This window comes from Amphiprion ocellaris, chromosome 5 (genome assembly GCF_022539595.1).
Source record: "Amphiprion ocellaris isolate individual 3 ecotype Okinawa chromosome 5, ASM2253959v1, whole genome shotgun sequence".
NCBI classification, from domain to species: domain Eukaryota; kingdom Metazoa; phylum Chordata; class Actinopteri; family Pomacentridae; genus Amphiprion; species Amphiprion ocellaris.
This window is the reverse complement of record NC_072770.1, coordinates 34,055,313-34,074,717: the sequence shown is the minus strand read 5'-3', so window position 1 is coordinate 34,074,717 and position 19,405 is coordinate 34,055,313. Positions and strand designations below refer to the sequence as shown.

General features: G+C 40.0%; 1 protein-coding gene and 1 long non-coding RNA gene across 3 annotated transcripts in view; one reads left to right on the top strand and one right to left on the bottom strand.

Annotated features, from left to right (window-relative positions):
• The window catches only part of LOC118469716 (uncharacterized), a 112,981-nt gene that overhangs the window by 51,582 nt on the left and 41,994 nt on the right, over positions 1-19,405 (top strand). Inside the window, exon 4 of the long non-coding RNA XR_008601681.1 lies at positions 16,724-16,805. This is a non-coding gene — a long non-coding RNA (uncharacterized LOC118469716). The remainder of the gene's footprint in view (positions 1-16,723; positions 16,806-19,405) is intronic.
• slc6a1b (solute carrier family 6 member 1b) lies at positions 110-15,734 on the bottom strand. Of its 2 annotated transcripts, none has more exons than XM_055010497.1 (15): positions 15,310-15,734; positions 13,402-13,784; positions 12,988-13,119; positions 12,637-12,737; positions 12,065-12,174; positions 11,466-11,598; positions 10,526-10,660; positions 9,708-9,811; positions 9,045-9,169; positions 8,441-8,553; positions 8,041-8,172; positions 5,507-5,609; positions 5,178-5,278; positions 4,560-4,727; positions 110-2,787 (listed from the first exon to the last, which is right to left on the bottom strand). In XM_055010497.1, the coding sequence occupies exons 2-15, from the start codon at positions 13,646-13,648 to the stop codon at positions 2,674-2,676; spliced, it is 1,818 nt and encodes a 605-aa protein (XP_054866472.1). In that variant the 5' UTR covers positions 13,649-13,784; positions 15,310-15,734; the 3' UTR covers positions 110-2,673. The 2 variants fall into 2 exon arrangements, with proteins under 2 accessions (XP_054866472.1, XP_023117468.1); XM_023261700.3 differs by having other exon boundaries at positions 13,402-13,837; positions 15,310-15,733.

Genomic DNA, 19,405 nt, shown 5'->3' with positions numbered 1-19,405 from the left:
ATTTGATAAATAGAAATGCTGCTACAATTAACCTTTTATTCATTTTCATCACTTGCTTCTTAAATATCATTTTTTGTTACTGAAATGACACAAATTCTCAATGCCGACATTATAATCTATAGGTCTTTATTTATTTTGCAGATAACATATATTGCAATCATGCTTTTTCATATAACACCATCTAAAGACATTTATTATATTTTTTACATATAATATTTTACATTAGGCCCATGAAACAGCTAGAAATATACAAAACAATATTCTCTGACTAGACATTTCTATTACATTATTATTATTATTATTATTATTATTATCATTATCTTTATTATTACTCTATTCTGTTATTGTCATCATAATTTTTACAGTTGAGAGAGATATGTGCTTTAGTTTCTGAGATAGTATTATTGCAGAAAACAGCAAATAATATCACTTTTTTTTGTTCAACATTTAGACAAAACGAAAGAAAAGAACTCAGGTTGTACGGACATTCACAGATACATGTATTACACAGTCCAGTTTACAACATCATTCAAGAGAGAAAACTGCAGTATGGTAACTTTATACAAAATTCACGGAACCTCTTTGTCATTGCACATTTTAATTCACATATCTTTGAAGAAAAAAAAACATAAATAAAAAAAAAAAGCGGGACTGATTCAACCTGATTCCTGTCGCATGTAGCTGCCACAGAAGCATATTCTCTTGATCCTTCTTCGTGGTAATACAGTGATATCTGTGGTCTGTCACAATGTCAGCGTCTACATATATGTCTTTTTTTTCATATTGCCAAGCAAACTTGATATGTAATAATAGGTTTTTATTTACCCTATGAAAAGGAGTAGTTTAGTGGTGTTGGCCTTGTAGCATCTGGCTATGTCCTGTTGTTTTAACAGTGCTTTTGTCAGCTTTTTTCTCTGACTGAGCCAAAGTTTCTCCAAGTGTCATATTGGAAATCTGCAGAATAGAAACACACTATGGCTTCTACTAAAATTACTGAGAGAAGGCCATAGCAGTTGTTACACACAAAGAAATAATGCTAGCAGAGCAGATGGCACACAGAAAAGAGGCAACAAATTTGGATCAGCTTTCGAGTGTGCCCAAGCTCATGTACTAAGTCTTCATTCTGGTTTGTGACTTCACGTTTTGTTGTTGCTTAAGGTATCATTTTGACTTAATGGGAAAAATGGCAGATATATAACAGTAGTTGCATTTCTTTTCTTTTTTTTTTTATACAGCATTCATCAGTTCAGTGTATCGTGGTAGCATCTGAGAGAATTTGGTCACTTCCACCTTTGTTCCTGAGGAGCGGGTTACTAAATAGATATACAAGTAAATGATTCCAGCCAGAAAAGTGGTAGCAATCATAGAAATCCATCCTCTAGCCTCCAATGCGAGCACATCAGCCACTGCAACTTATTCGCTCTCACAGCTTAAAATATGAATCTGAATTAGGATTGGCTTTCTTCCACTGTTTTTCCACTTAACTGGTGGTCAAACGAAGAAAAAAAAAAAAACTCTACATTTTCCAAATAATCACTTCTCAAGCAGAAATTGAGCATGCACAGTGCAAATGTGGGATTTCTGTAATGGCTACACCTTTATTATTATCGGTGGTAGTTTACAGATTCAAATTGTGCTTGTAGGTTGATGCCGTTTTTACTTCCCTATTGCTCTGTACTGAGTTGAAAGGGGATGCTTGATTTAATCCAGATTTAGACAGCAGGTCAAATATCTGCACCGATCTTTCAAACTAGAGCATGATTTTGGTCCTTCTCACTCTCACATATAGAAAATGCCCTAAAAATGATTCTACAAAAAAGATTCAGACAACATACAAAGTTATTGTTCTTTAGAAAACAAAGAAACAATTATAACAGTCTCTTGCTATGTAGCCTATATAAGTTATTTTTGCTGTTGTCACAGGTTTCAATCATGCCAAAAAAGAAGTTGGACGCTTCAAAATTCCAGACTGTACTTGTGCTTTTCAAATGTAGCCCGAGACTTGGGTGGTAAACATTTCAGGTGAAGTGCAGGATTCTGCAAGGGAGTGATAGTAAATTATGATTTACACATACAAGCAAATTTGGCCTTACCTGTTGCACAATCCCATATTGTCTTTGCCTTAAATTGGTCAGTATTTGATTTTCACTTTACAATCTTTCAATTTGCATTTTTTTTCACCTACTATGCTGCATTCATTTTAATGTATTTATTTCATGTACAAGCAAAATGCATTTTACCAATATTTTTCTTTTTACAGTGATTGGAGTTTAGTAGATTAATTAATATCTTCAAAGAACGATACTATTGAATCAATGCGGGCCTCCAATTTTAAATTATATATATTCAATATACAGTAATTTCCTAAGTCACATTTCCTTTTCTAAAAAGACTAACTTTTTTGCATAATGAAATTCATAATATCACAACAACTTTGCTGGGTAATTTGTTTTTTTTTCTTCATAAGTTTTATAACTCTGTATTATACAAATAAACAAACAGAAAAACCCCTAAAAATAACTGTGTAATCAGGTTGGTTTCACGTGTCCCCCAGGAGGTAGGTGAATAAAAGCAGACATAGAAGTCTCGTGGTTGTTCCCAACCTTGATTACGTTTCTTCTGTAAGTGGAGGGCCGAGTCTGGCCGTTGAGAACGAGAGACAGGCGGAACTTTTTAGATGTAAGCTTCCTCGTTGGCAGGGTTCTGATTCTGGTTTTCTGTCTGCTGGTCCGGGCCATTTTCCTGAGCCCTCACCAGCACCAAAGGCTTGATCATCATCCGCAGACGCTGAGAAGAGGATCAGTAACACAGCTGGTATCACAAAGCTCAAGAACTCGCTCATGGTGTTGAAATTGCAATAAAAAGCCGTCATATACTATTCGTAAGGACTCAACAGCTGGAGAGTTTATGATGAAACCCATTAGCTGCAACAAAACACACCAGCTGTGAGCTTGATGAATGCATGGCCTCAGGCTCTGACTGTAAACATTCTTCTACAACACACTATCAGACGAGACGTGAATTTCCCCAGTGTGAAACAACGCAATATGAATTGATGCATCCTCAGTAAAATAAAGGCTATTAATGACACAAACAAAGCTTCTGTGGACTAAACATGTTACGTCCACAAAAGTAATTCAAAACTTCCCAAAACTTCCAAATGTTCTCAACTATTGATAATGGTGGACCCAGGCTCTGCAGCAGGCGTTTTTATGGAGTGTTTGTGAAACTGAGCGTCCGCCTGGGTGCAGAGCACTAATCAGCTGGCTGATTGCTACAATTAGACAATCAGCCATCCGATGGTACTGCGAGATCTGACACCTGCACATCGCCTCTGATAGCCTCTGTTGCACTGCCTGCAATTACGGCCCATTTACTCTGTCAGTGACAGCTATGAAGCTATATCTGTCACTGGGGACTGCATAGACGTAAGCTTTTTATGTGGCACACTGTGAATGACTGCAAATCAAAAAGCTCTTAAGCAAAATTGTATGCAGGGAAAGGTAATATCTGTCATTGATTAGGATCATCAGGTCAATAAAAATGCAGTGATGCATGGTGCTACATACAAATGCATGCACGGAGAACTCGGTGGCTGCAACAGCCAAAAAAAAAAAAAAAAAAAAAAGCCATTAAAAATTGTTTAACAGAACTAATTAAAATTCAGTTTCACTAATCCCTTTATCACTGTTCTACTCTTCATGGCAATTTATTATGTCTTTGCCCAGCATGCCTGTGTGTTTGCTCATTACAAAACCACTGACTCGCAGCACCACGGTGCAGCTTTAATGCACAGAATGAAATCATATTGGGCTACGCTCAGCATTTTCACATCCAGTCTGGATTGTCTTTTAGCTGCTAAATTACAAATTGAATTCCAAGTTATAATCTCAGGTACTACTTTCATAACTAGTCTTTAAGAAAATGTAAGTGAAGATGATACAGATCCTGAGTTAATATATTTTAGTGAACCAGATTTCATTTGTAGGGAGTTTAAATGTTCACCTAAGCTTTTCTACATGGAGTATAACGGTTCTTTTTTGTAAAATCCACAGGGGCTTGTGGTTTACATTTACATGACATTATCCTGCCACAACATTAGCACCCTCAGAATCCACCATTGTGATCCTACGATAGATTGCTCTGCCATACAGTAAGTGATAATACTTTGGCTGGAGCAAAAAAAAAAAAAAAAAAAAACCTTGCATACCAAGTAATCCACTTGAAACTCTCAACATGCCCTGCTGTGCTGCGGACTAGAGATTAAAATTCAAACTGGCTAATAGATGTGTGAAATGCTGAGAGGCGGAATCAGTGATGCATATGGGAAATCTGTGACTACTCCACTGCATTACACTCTTGGTATTTATATATCAGCATATGTTTGCAAAAGTGTAATAACATTTCCTTCATGCAATTTTAAGCATCTTGTCGCCCCCTTTACTTTCTCTATAAAGACATAAAATCAGTCTTGTGGTGCAAAGCAAGCAGTGATTACTTTAAAACAAATCCCTCTTAAAATAAGCCAAACATTACAGTCTAAGATGATACGATCTTACCTCTTTGTATGTGCCTTTGAGTGTGAGGAACATGTAGCCCATGTAGCCAGGGATGAGAGTCATGGAGGAGAGGGCCATTAACCAGCCGACCCCCTGACCCCAGGCTGGGAACACGTAGTCGCCCATAGTGAGGGGAACCATCTGCACTGCACTAAACAAGAAGACTCCCTGGTTCAAGAGAGGGACGAGAGAATGCATAGTAGCATAATTATTATAATTGCAGAGATTTTGAATTCAAGTAAAACAACAGCACCATACAACATCTTAAAAAAATGTTCTAAAGTAGTGGCATGTACTCTAAATTCTACAGATAAATGAAAAGTTCCTGTATAACTTTGAAGAAATAATTCGGTTTGATAATCTTCAGCCACATCAGGCACACTTTTTTAAAATATTGAATGATGATGCTTGAATGACAGTAAGGCATTAAATCAAGCATCAGTTAATGGAATTAGACTCTCATGGAGACATGACGGGAAAAACATTGCATAGATTTGCTTATAATGATTATACCAGGCCTCCACCTGGGATCTCATAAACATACACATTGCCCTTGATGGATTATTGTGTTTCCTGTTGGTTGATCGCTAGTTACAGCACATTAGAAACGACACTTACAGCCACAATGAGTGGAGTGAAGACAACCCAGCAGGCCTTCCACCACAGACAGGGCCTGTAGCCAATCATTTCCTCAATGTTTTCATAGAATTTGTTCACACCTGGAAACAAAGAACAAGCTAAATGAATACTTTCTTTGTTGTTGTGTATTGTGATTGAAGATTCGGGTCTATCATTCATAATCTAAGATGTGTTTCTCATCAGACTCTTAGATGTTAGAGCTTGAGATTTTAGCTTCTGACAAGTTGACAAGGAAAGATAGAAATGTTTGTTTTTAGATGGATTAACAAATATCTTAAAAGATATTACTGAGATAAAGTGTGTCTCACCATAGAACCATGAGATTGAGATGCACTCAAAGAAGACCAGGAAGAGCAGAGACATTCCACTGGCTGAGTAGTAGTCGAACAGCTTAAACACATACAGTCCACCCTGGAAACGGAGCAAAGGAGAAAGCAAGGGGAAAGAAAAGGATAAGACAGATGAGGAAGACGGGAGAAAAAAATAGAAGACGCAATTATATGCATGTGCAGGGCAGTGCTAAACTGGTCAAGTGGAATGACATCAAGAGCGAGAGCACCAGCGGCTGTGGCTGGTGTGACTTAGTGATGTCTCATTGGTGAGGACAGAATTGGTGGCGTCCTTGTGGAAGCTGCATTACTGTGACTGCACGGCGCACACAGGACCAGAGTAGATCAAACATCCATTTGAGATGCTGTCAGTCTCCAGTTTCTTCCACCCATCAAGTCTTTCTGGGGACCAGCTCCAGAGGACCTGTTGCAGCTCGTCCACTCCCTTCACCACTACTCTGTGAGGCTCATTGTGCTTAATAGTGACTGGAGCAGCGATTAGGGTTATTGCCTGATTCTAATGGAGCTGTAAATGTAGCATGATGGGAATCCAGTGTGGCAGGAATAGAGGCACAATGCAAGGTCTTCAAGTGTCATAGTTAAACAAGACCCTGGCCTGTGGTGATTTTGTCATTTTTAGCTCCCAAGGAGACAGACAGTGAACCATCAGCTATACTTTTAGAGTCTTAGTCTTACTTTTGCTGTACATTTAGGACTCCACACAGCAATTGATTTGTTTGCAGTGTTGTGACTGCAAATTAAATGCATGCTTAGAAAAAAAAAAGTGACAAAAATCTTGTCTGGAACTGTAATTTTATAAGGCAGTGTTATAAAAAAAAAAGATCAGTTCTCTAAATTCTGATTGAACTCCTTTGCTCTCGTTAAAATAAGACAACTAGCAGTGAAATTACTGAATGTCAACAGAGAGTAGCATTTTGAAAAGTGAATAATTTCAATTTAGATAACATTCATTATATTTGCCTATATTTGGTCATCATAAATAAAAAAGTAACAGAAGAAGAAGGATATTTGGAAGATTTTAAATCACATTTTAGTACAAAATAATAACTTAATAAATACTTGTTAAATGGCATCATTCTAGAATGCTAATGATTTCTTATAGTGACAGATGTTTTCTTTCTGAGAGACTGCTACTTTAATTACAATTAGGTAAAAACAGACTATTTAAATGTGTGTATCAGCCCCTGGGAAATTGCAGCTTACATGCAAAACTCATTCACTGTCTTGGCTGAAATAATACTGAGAAAAATACAACTATAAATTGTTGATAAAGGTACAAAAATATGCTTATGATGTTGGCAGTGGTTGAGCTCTATGTGTAGCGAAATTTGTGCATTGAACTTTTTGGCTAGTCCTGATCATGAATGTGTTGAGTAGAACTTGGTGCTAATCTTTTGCACAGATTGTTCTTTAATTTCCTGTAATGAGAGTAAATTGTTTCCTAATGATGGCGCTGAAAAAGCTCACTGACAACATTGCAATTTATCCTTTTGAATATGTCAAGGTCCCTGGTTCGCGTCCCGGCTTTCCCGGGATCTTTCTGCATGGAGTTTGCATGTTCTCCCTGTGCATGCGTGGGTTTTCTCCGGGTACTCCGGCTTCCTCCCACAGTCCAAAAATATGCTGAGGTTAATTGATTATTCTAAATTGCCCGTAGGTGTGAATGTGTGAGTGCTTGTTTGTCTATATATGTAGCCCTGCGACAGACTGGCGACCTGTCTAGGGTGTCCCCTGCCTTCGCCCGAGTCAGCTGGGATAGACTCCAGCCCCCCCCGCGACCCTAGTGAGGATTAAGCGGTGTATAGATAATGGATGGATGGATGGATGGATGGATGAATATGTCGTCAAATTTCATGAAAATGATGTTGAGATATAACATATTATAAAGTTAGTTTATCTTTTCTCAGGGATAGGTTTATACTGAATGGTAGCACAAGACAGTGTTTTGGTTGTTTCCAGGATAATTCTATATCAACGGGAGCCATTATTTCTGATTTTATACTGCATGACAGTCCAGCCAGAAGGTGCAAAAGCATCTTGCTGTGTTGGACAAATGAGAAGATGAACCAAGTGGTAACCTTGTAGTTGTTTGGCCCAGCGGCTAGAGTGAAATTAAATGAAATGGTGGCTGTAAACCTACTTCATGTTGTTTCATGTTTGCCGACTAAAGCAACGTGATTCTAAATGACCCGAACCAGTTAGACAAGGAAGTACAGTATGATCCTATGACCTTTTTATTTAGAGGCCCTATGGTTTTCACAGGAGGGCTACTTGGCAAGCTGAGTTAACAGCGTTGAGGTGAAAACACTCCTATCTTGTGGGAACACTATTAGAAGTCTGTGTAAACCTGTATAACGCTGTGACAAACTCAAAATCAAAAAGGGGAACCAAACAAATTCCGACTGACCTGAATTTCGCTGATATAAACCTTGTCAGTCTGTCAGGTTAGTTGTTAGCGTTCCTTAAATAACTGTGTCTCTGAGAATATTTACCTGTGTGATGTTGGACAGTCCAATGATATAAGAAATAAGGCAGACAACTGCAATGAAGATCTCTCTGCGTTTCCGGAGGACCTGAGGGAATTCATCCACCAGCGCAGTGATGAAGCCTTCCACAGTACAGAACTGGAGAGATTGCAGAGTCATGTCGAAGCTGTTATGTAATACACTGCTGTCACAATAAAAACATTGCTATGGTTTAGGACATAGGTGACAAAGTAATGAGAAGGCAAATTACATTATAGGGAATATTTTAACACATTCTTAATGTTTCCAATCAGGAACAGTAGAATCCTGGGTTCAAATGTGACAGTCAGATTTAGTTAAAGTTTAGCAAAGGAATTATATCTAGAAGTGGTCTAAAAACCAGGCCATTTTGCTGGATTAGCTTTACCTGGCTGTCAATTCCCAGCATCAGCAGCATGGAGAAAAAGAGTATTGCCCAGAGAGGAGAGATTGGCAGCTGGGTGACGGCCTCAGGATACGCCAAAAACGCCAAACCGGGTCCTGATAAAAGAAGATATTCTAAATATTAGACCTTGCAATTACAGTGGGACATTAATAAAACATGACTTCTGTGGTTATGACTAAAGAGGTGGAAAAAATGAAAAGTGAAATACATTTAAATTGTGCTGGCCACCATTTTACTATAATTATTCAGCTATTAGGACAGTACAGGAACTGTAACACTGGATAAAAACAAGAAGGAGCTACAAAGACTTTAATTCCAAAATGTCCTTTAGTGGAAAAAGTACACTGAATGTCAAAACTGAGTATTTGCAAAAGACAGAGTTTTGCAAAATGACAAAGCATTTTACCCTCCTAATAAACCCAGAACTTTTATAATAGCAAATAAAAGCCTTCCGTCCCTTCTTTCCGGCTGAAAGAAGAACGTATTTGATAATTTCAATGGCTGGTTTTTGCACAGTTTTTGTGGTAGTAGTATCTCTTGCTTGTGCCTATTGTCGCTATCGAGTTTCAACATTGATTGCAATTACCTGAGGCTGCCACATCAGCGATGGGTCTCTTTGTTACGTTGGCCATGAATCCCACGATGGAGAAGATGACAAATCCGGCGAACATACTGGTGAAGGAGTTGATGCAGCAGACAATGACGGAATCTCTGTAGGGGAGAGACAAAGCACAAGGCAGCCATTGTCACGCCTGTATCAATTCCTTATCAACCCGTCACACATTGTCGAGAGGCGTGGAGGGGGGGACGGGATGGGAGAGGGTGGAAAGCCATTTTGCATCCTGCGGTAGCACAGCAGCTGAATACATTTATACCAGTCTGTTCTTTTAAAACAACAGAGTTGTAGCAATTCTACATATACGCATATTTGTGCTGCTGACCAGTGTTTACCCTACAAGGTGACAGTAGCTGAGACTCACCAAATGTCTGTACCTGTGAGTGCAGAACACTGGAAAAAGCCAAAATAATGAAACAACTGACACAACTGGAAGCTCAAATAGTCCTAAAATAGACGTTACAGCAGACGCTATGTTGTCACGAAGGCCAAAAATAATCCCAGAGAGAGACGTCTGCACAGTCTCCTGAAAGATGTGTGAGTAGCCGTGCGAGGACAGTACAACTTCATCTGAATGGAAATTTAATTCATGTAGTAAATGAACCGGAAAGAAAACATATTTTAATCACCTACCTGTACACGTTGTTGTTGAAGGTATTGTAGCTGCCGAGAGCAATCAGAGAGCCTAATCCCAACCCATAGGAGAAGAATATCTGAGTGGCTGCATCGAGCCACACCTGAAATACATCATAAAAGACGTTTAAGTCACCAAGTCTGAACATCTAGTTTGTTGAAAATTGATGATTGGTAAAGATTTCCATCAAGAAAATGGAAGATTTCACTGCTTATATGACCTCTTTTGTTCATTTAAAGTGGCACAACTGACCGGACTGATGAAGATAAATGCCTAAATGTCGCTTCCCCCTCATAAACCTCCAGCAGTCTGTAAGGCCTGAGTGCCGTTTTGTTCCACTTGGTCCTGTCTGATCCTCTCTCATCTCATCATATCCCATTTTTGATCTGACCTCGTCTTTCCAATCTGTCTCACAGTTTTTACCGACGCTCAAGGGAAACTTTTTGTGAACTACACAAACAGTGATGTTTTTGTGCCTGTGTGCTAATAAATATCCTTTGTACTATTTGCTGCCTTTGCAATTAACAGTGAGTGTTACTGACAATATCTGTGGGTGTTAAAATTAATACTGTGCATTGCCTAAGGATTCATAACACTGAACACTGTAAAGAGCTTACTGACTAATGACAACACTCCTAGTGCACCTATATACAGGTACAGAGAGAAACCTATGCAGTAACACTAATGTATCCTGTAAACTGCCTGTGCAACTTCACCTGAGGCTCAGCTTGTCCTCTGCTATCACCTTTATATTGGTGGTTCATAAATAGCTATATGTATTCTTTAAGGGTCTACTGAGAGAGAGCAGAGGGCATACCTCAGACTGCTTGAGTTTTTCAAAGTCTGGTGTGATATAGAAGAGGATTCCATCAAAGGCACCAGGTAGACTGATGCCACGGCAAAACAGGATGAACAGCATGAAGTAAGGGTATGTGGCTGAGAAGTATACCACCTGTGGGAGACATAATTATTGTTAGAAAAAACATATTATCCATCTAAGCCAGAACCAACAGCCATAACTAACAGCTAGTGAGTTTTATTGCACTTACTGCAAGCAACAAAATAGTAAAAAAAAATACTGCTAGGTTGTTCATTTCATCAACTTACTGTGTTACTGTGGCACCATACTTGCAGCACAGCACAGTGCCCTAGTCAGCCGCTCCCCAGAGGCAAGATGACCCCAGAAAGACTAGGTTCAGCACACTCCCACTGCACTATTTCCCTCCTTATCTGAACTAATTTTACCCAGTGCTATCAAACTCAACACTTTACATGTCATACATGATAAAGTCTACTGAATAAAAAACGAACCAGAAGAGGTTCTGGCTCTAACTTTGCTGTAAAAAAGTGGCAAATTCATCCAAAACTCTTCCACACTGTAACAGCTGCCAAGTTTAAACTGTTTTCCATTGTGGAAAATGTAGATATGATACACAGGGTTGCTTTGGATTAAAGGGAAATTGCGTTGTATAATATTACAGAGGCATAGACTGTGTACTGCATGTCAGCATCTAAATTAGTTGTTTTATATGATTTTCAAATATTTAATGACTTTAAACCTTATTAAATAGGAAGTTAAGCAAATTAAGTTGGAAAATCAAAGGTTATGAGAAATTATGTAATCAGAATTGATTATATTTGAACAGTAATGTGATGCGTCATTGTACCAGCTTTATGACCTTGAGCAGTGACTCTTAAATCTACAAGTCACAGCAGATTTTCCATTGTTCATGTTTTTGTCCTCTTCTTCTACTCACTTTGCCAGTCCAGCTGACCCCCTTCCAGATACAGAAATAGACGAGCACCCATGCAATGGCTAGTGTGATAGCCAGCGGGATCCTGACCTCCCCAGGCTTCTCCAGACCATCGGTCAGCTGGTGCATGTTACGTCTGCAGGAAAGGAGCAAAGTGGCTTTACTACAACACACAACAGCATCCTTGATCTCATACGTGCGCCACGCATGAGTGCATGCAGAAATATGCACACACGTGTCTGGATATTCACAAAGAGCCTCTCCGTGGCTTTCTTTTTTAACCCCTAAAGCTTTTTAGAGGCAGCACAGCCAAGAGAAGCCATGCTTGTTTGCATGCATATCTACATGCTATTTTTTTCAGCCATCAGTTTTTTTTTCTCATAAGATTGTTTTAGGCGATTTACTGCTCATGCACATTTTTCTCTTCTAGTGTTATCCTGGGGTGGATGACCATTTAAGTATGTGGTGAGCCTTGCAAATGGCCATATTAGACGCTGACCCCTGATTTGACCCTTGATCGTGCACATTAGGAAAGATGGCCTTTCAGTATAAAATCAAAGCAGTATCCTTGTGATATAAACAGACTCAGATGCCCAGCTTACTCCCAGAACTCCACCACAGCGCTAGTGAGGTTTCTGGTGTCTGCGATGCTGTAGTTGGTGTAGCAGCGATCTGTGTTCCAGGGATTGCCACAAGTCTGCCATGGCAGTTCCTGAAAATTTAAGAGAAAAAAACACACACACAGAGACAAGATCTTTTTAGTTGGACTACTCTCCCACTGCTGGGTCCCATTCTCTGTGGCTGTCGAGCAGCCAAGACCATGATACTCATTCGGGACATTGAGATTTCATGCTTTTCTCAGAGGAGTGAATGCCTCATCGCCAAATGCATTTATCAATACCTTGTGTAAGGCGCTAATTATGTGGGAAAGGAAGTAATAAATGTCATACTCTCTTAAGGGCTGTGTAGCCTTATATAAGAGATGCTGGCAAACAGAACTTGTCACATGACTAAAGTGTCACTAAGTAAAGAAAATAGATAAACAAAGCAAAAACAACTGTGCATTCTGTGGGAAAAAACAGTGCAGAATCTAGACACTTGAGTTTTCAAGAGGGAGATCCTATTATCACAGTTTTTTAGGGAACAGCATGGATTCTAAATATGAAATACTCACAGAAGTGAAGGAGTTGTACAGATAGTAAAGAGCCCAGGAAATGATAACAATGTAATAGATATTGAGCCAAAAGGACAGAACGGCAGCAGCAAGACCCACACCTGAAATAACCGGAGAATAGAGGCATGATGTTAAATTGTGCTGTAATATGGTTTGACATAACAAAACAAAAAATTAGGAGAAAAAAAGAGTAAGAATTGTTTGAATGTTTTGGCCCACTGTTGCACAATGACAGAGACCCAGTATTCTGACTTTGCCTATGTCTGTTTTTCAGCTAGGCCTTCATAAAGCAGCCAGTTAACACACAAAAACACAGGCCCTAACAATAACATGAAAGTATCTTTTCTTTACCTTTGAACATTGGGGCCAGCTTCCACACTCCGAGCCCCCCAATAGAAGTGTACTGACCAAGAGCCGTCTCCAGAAAGAACAGGGGCATGCCAGCAAATATGAGGGTCAAAAAGTAGGGAATCAAGAAGGCCCCTGAATGAAAGGTGAGAAGTAAGGTGTGTAAATTTACGAATAATATTTAACATAATCCATTAAGATATTTGGTAGCAGAAGTATTTGGTTTCAGACTGCGCCCCAGATCCCCGCACTGGTATTCGCTTGTGCGCAATTACGCACGGCAATGATGGGGAAATACACTTAAGATCTATTTTAATTCAAAACCTCCGGGAGCAAACTGTCAGGTTTTGATGTCGGGATCTTTGCACTCCTTTTGGTGTATGGATAAAGTGAAAATTGCCAAGAATTCCTTATTACCTCCGCCGTTTTTTCCACATAAGTAAGGAAATCTCCAGACATTCCCGAGTCCGATTGCGTATCCGACACATGAGAGAAGAAAGTCAAATTTCCCACCCCACGTTTCTCTCTCGGGTAGATCCTTTTTCGTCTTCTGCACTTTCACCACCAAGGTTTTGGGTTTGTCGTTTGGCGTGGTGGTGGGCGCGTCATTCACCGTCTCCGTTAAGACGTGTCCGTCCGAGGCTTTGGTCCCGTTGGTAGCCATGGTCACGGTATGTGTCGGGTAGTCCTGACCAGTGGAGAGGAGGGGGTTTCAGCACCGGTCCAGGCAGACAGCAGCTTATCCGTCCCGTACTCCCAGTTCCCAGAGATTAGCCGAGAAAAGATGAATGATCGGGCTTCTGTGAGCGATATGGAGTAGAAGCAGAGGCACCTTAGCAACAGTCCAGAGACCCTGAAAACACAAATATGCGAGGAGTTAAAATTTCACTGAAAAAAAACCCAAAAACTAAACAGAAGATCTAAATTAGATGAGCAATGGTTACTTGTTCCACGTTCAAATCTACTTATTTTAAATATTTTTTAAAGTGGAATGTCAAGTGTTAATAATCAAGGTTTGATTTGATGATGCAGTAAATTCGTTTTTTAGAATATTAGCGTTTTAGAAAAAAATATTCGAAATATTATTATTTTCCATTTCAAATAAATAGTTTCTTGTTTTCTGAAAGAATTTTTTTAAGATTAGATATATTTTGACATTGCTGTTTTAGATGGACATCGTGTTGCTGATTTTTGTATAACTGATTTATATATTTTTTAAAAAAACTACTTAAACATATGCATCCATTTTAACTACATGACATTTCTTCAGGGCTAAAGAGAGAAAAAAAAATGCCCCACGATCCGTGAACCCCACAGGATCAAATAAAGACTTCTCATGCAATAAGAATCACTTTTAATTGCCTGGAGTGAATCCATGTTAACAGAAATTTAGAGCCTGCTCTTGTCCTTGATTCATTATGCTCTAAATTCAATGGCCCACTTCCCACTGCTCCGGTACAAGAGAGGAGCAATTAAACACATTTAGGAGTCAGACGCCATGATCATGTCTAATGAATCACCTGGAGAGGGTAATAACTCACTGGAGTGTGGAGTTTGCAGTTTCAATAGACATTTTCATCAAATGTCCACAAGACAGAGTTCAAACATTTATTTTACTTTTTTTTTTTTTTTTTTTTTTTTTTAATAATGTCTATTACTGGAACCCGCTAAAAAGGCTGTTTTGGAACACGACTGTTTTTTTTTTTGGTTTTTTTTTATAAAGGCTTTAAATTCAAAAATGGATTTATTCATCTGTATTTTTTTTTTTAAAAATACTTATTTGAATGCAAAATCAATGTAAAGGAAATGCGATGGCCGGATGAATCACGGAGCGCGCTCTTTGTGCGCCCCATCACCTGGTGCGAAATGGTCAGGAGCGATGAGGCAACACGGTTACATTCATACTTTTAGGCTACAGCAAACCTTCTTTTTTTGTTTTGTTTTTAAGACATGCAGGTCATATGAAAAGTGTTATTAATGTGCCAAATTAGTGAAACGTTTTTGCCTCAAAGAGAGACAAAGACCCTCAAGACAAAGTGGCTTTCGCTGAACAAAGAACTGTGTGTGCATTTCTTTCCTACAGATCACACATTTGCATTTCACATAGTTGAAACATGCAGCTGCAAGACTGAAAGATCAAATACTCTAATGGCTCCCGTGAGATGGTCGCCATCAAGGGAAGCGCAGTCGCACATTCGCGCATTGCCAAATTCAGCTCATCTGCATGTGACAAATTCCTCAATGGTTCTCGCGTCCAACGAGTTTGTCAAACACGAGCATTTTTCTAATGTATGCAAAACGTGTACTGCAAAACGGAACACTTACAGTAAAATCCGTTACTTTGCGAGACTGTTTCGCCGACGGGAAAATCTTGATTTCCAAAAAAAAAAAAAAAAAAAAGTTACTTCCTTGCGCTTGCAACTGAGTGAAAACCAAGGCGAAAACTTTGCATCCAGCGACAGCGAGCCAATATACGATCCTGAGGAGGGTGATGGTGGACAAAAATGCGCGTTTGAGAGCGAGGTGCTGTCCTTAAAGGAGTGGTGCTGAAAGAGAGGAGGGGAGAGAAGACGGGGAAAGGAGCTGCCGCCGTCTGAGTTGAAGCGAGCAGGGACGTAACATGGAGCGCAGGATCCTCACTCTCATCTACATAGCGTCAATGTCACCTCAAAGTCGACCCTCCCCAACTCCAACATTTCCACCACTGAGATGGCAGCGGGTTTGAGAGAGGAGCATCCTCTTGTCTCAAGGTTTTATATCCTTACTCCTGCAGCTTTTTTTTTCTTTTTTCTTTTTTTTACATCAGCAACTTCTCTCTCACTCTTTCTCTCCCCCCTCTCTCTCTTCCTCTCTGACTCACTCAGGGGCCAGTTGATGCATCATATAGACCTATTATCTAACACTTTCATGTAATCATCTCTAAAGTTAACTATATTCCATCAAGCTGCAGTTAGTGCCACACATTCACACGCCTGTTTTTTTTTTTATTCTCTCAACTTCCATCCGCCTAAATTTTGAGTGCTTCATAGCAAGCAAACTGTGCAAAAAGAGAGGAAAAAGCCACACTTGGGGTAAAAATAAGTAGCGTAATGTTGCATCAAATGCAGTCACTCCAAAGTGGATGCGGGCGAAGATGCCAGTGGCTGCTCTAGCTGCTGGCAAAACATGATAAGAGGGTCACAGCCAATAGAAGGAGTCAGGGTGTGTGAGATAAATTGAAAACTGTGCTTATAATCTTCTTAGCCCGCTGTCTTCCAAAATGAAATACCCTTGTGGAACATCCCAAATGAGCAGTCTTAATGCAGACTTTAACTCCCACATCGAGATAAAATATTAGGGTCTCACTGGGAGATTAGACTCTCTCATGGTTTAACAGCGAAAGTTTGAGTTTGTGAAAATGAGTAAGACTTAAACCAATGTTAATTTAAAGGAGATTTTGCGTCTGCCTTTGGGAATGATAGATGTGGGGTGGATGAAAGCTATATGGTGATGTTTAATATTATTAGGTGTATTTCAAGTTTGTTGTGCTGTCTGAATCTTACCTTCTTCTAGCTTCTAATATCACATGTAATGTTATATATGCTTTTTGACATTGTGCAACATTTTTTTCTTTTCTTTTTCTCCCCCCCCTCACACTTCCCTGTATTTCTCTCTTCCTTTGCTTCTGCTCCTTTGCTCATCTGCCCAAATCTCTCACCCCCATCTCTGGCTCTTTCTGTCTCCCTCCGCCATGCTGTAGGCTGTGCGCTGCTGATACAGAGCTGAGAAGCTGCACCGCTGAGAGAGAAGCAAAGAATGCCCAGATGGTGAACCAATGAGGGGTGAGCTAACCTTCTAATGATATGAAACAGAATTTAGCATTTCTAATCCCAACTGGCTGATTGGCCCGCAGGCTGTGGCACCTCTGATGTGCAAAAAGCCTCCCGTTGGCCTGCAACTCTCACGCGGGAGGGGGGGGGGTTCAAAATGCCCGGCTGACGAGGGCTGGTGGTGCTGCGCTTGTGGCCCTGGCCCCACCTGATGGTGAGCTCGTGTGCACTGGAGCTTGTAATTACAGAAGGAGGTGGTAGTAATAGAGAGTAGAGTACAGGCAAACACACAGGCAGACAGCTGGCCTCCTGTCACTGTCGCTGCTCAGACGTTGGGGACAAAGGCAGAGATCTGAAACCGTACAGCACATAATCGCTCATGTGGGAAAGACAAAATGGTGATAAAGATGATGACAGCGATAATGATGACAGATGCACTTTATAATTCAGGCATATTTACAGACTCTTTTAGAAATATGTCACCTCTCAGTTCCAGTGTTGCTGAGGCTTTGAATGAACGGTGAGGCTCTTTATGCACAAAAATTCTGTGTAGTTCTTTAAAAGAAAATGTAGCTCAAGAAACTATATTTTAATCTGTGTAAAAATATGCTTGTTAACCTAGAATACCTATATATCTTCTTCTTAGGTGTCTTGTTTAATCACGTTGACGACCATTTCTTTCCACTTTTCTCTGTCATACGCTGCATGTAGTACAGTGTTGGCCTTCAATGTATTTGTCCAGTCCTTGATGTTGTCAATGTATGTCATTCTCTGGCTTCCTCTTGCTCTCTTCCCTTCTATTTTGTCTGTTATTGCAAGATTCTCTATGCTATTCCTCCTCATCACATGTCCTAGGAATTAAATTTTCCTCGATTTGATGGTTGCCAGCATTACTCTTTTCGCATTTGCTCTCATAAGCATCTCTTCATTGGTTACTCTTTCTACCCGCGATATCTTTAGCATTCTTCGTAGGAACCACACTTCTGTTGCCTACATACTGATTGATATTGTCCATGTTTCGCATCCATATACCAAGACTGACCAGATGTAGCGTCTGAGGATTCTTAGTTTTGTTGGCAAACTGATGTGTGTATTCATGAAGATGGTGTTTTTCTTGTTAAACGCATCTTTTGGCTATGGCAATACGTCTCTGGACATGACGTTAAACTGCATCCAGTGACAAGGCTCGCCTGTGGGTTTTGGAGACGGTGGAACAACCCCTTAATTGTTATTGTTCTCAGGTCCACTCTGACCCGGAGTGGTAGGACCTGAAAGGGTGCCAGCTGTGGCTTAAATAGCTCCATCTATGGGTAAATAGACGGCAGGAGGCAATGGCAAACAGCTGCTGTCTGATGCCAAGAAAAACCATGCTAGTCCACCTATATGTGGAGGAATGTAATAGCTGTGGAATAACTGAGACGGCCTACATCCATGCACACCTAAGCATGCTAATGTGTTTACATGAGAAAGCTAAGACGCAGCTGATTAGCAAGCAATAGTGTTTATATGTTCAGTATCTCGGTATGGCATCTTCCTATGCTAAAACTAATTCATTAATTCAATGATTGAGTTACGCAAATCAGCCACAGCATTAAAATACCTGCTTAATATTGTGTTGGTCCTCGTTATGCCGCCAAAGGAGGTCTCACCTGTCAGTCCATGGACAGAGGCAGTTACAGCAGATCCTTTGGGTCCTTGGGTTAATGGGTGGACTCTCCATGAATTGGGTTTGTTCTAGCCTATCCTGTGGATTCTTTATTGGTTAGGAGACTGGATCAACTCCTTTGGCTCTTGGTTGGGTTCCTCGAGCCATTCCCGAGCAGTTTTTGTAGAGTGGCAGGGGGCATTGTCCTGGCCAGACTGCTGGCACCGGGGACTGCTGTTGCCATGGCAGGGTGTGCTCACTCTCCAACAATGCTTAGGTGGGTGGTACGTGTCAAAATAACATCCAGATGAATGCCAGGAACCAAGGTTTCCCAGGAAAATATTGCATTGCATTTAGATGATCAGTGTTATTCACTGAGTGGTTTCATTCAGAGGCACTAATGCCATAGCCAGTCATTGTACATGAAAGACAAGTCAAGACATTTCAGTCAAAACCTCAAATCTCAACCTCATGGTGGCACTAACAAGAAAAGCCAAGAGATTAACAGTGACTCCAATTCATTCTCTGGGGACAAAGATTGTCTGAACAAAATTTCATTGAATTCATCAAATTTTTGTCGAGATTTTTCATTTTGTTGATCCACTTATCAAAATTTACATGGACAGTGTTGCTTGTGCGACTAAATTTAGAAGCACATTTAGAATTAGACATGTAGCCTTAAGCAAAATCACAGGGACAGAATAAAATATGATGTTAAACCAGATTACCATCAGGTACGATACCATAATATAAAATGAACTAAAATAAATAAAATTGTCAAAGATGAAACTAATTCTCACTGTATCACCCTCTTTGGCAACAAGGATTTCACTGTTTCAACACTGACCTTTAACAAATCCACACAACACTACAAACAGGGCCAAAGCCTGGAAAACGCTGTGTGTTTTTTTTCCAGCATAATTGCATGACATTACAGCTCTATGGTATTGTTGCACCGGAAGGCTAT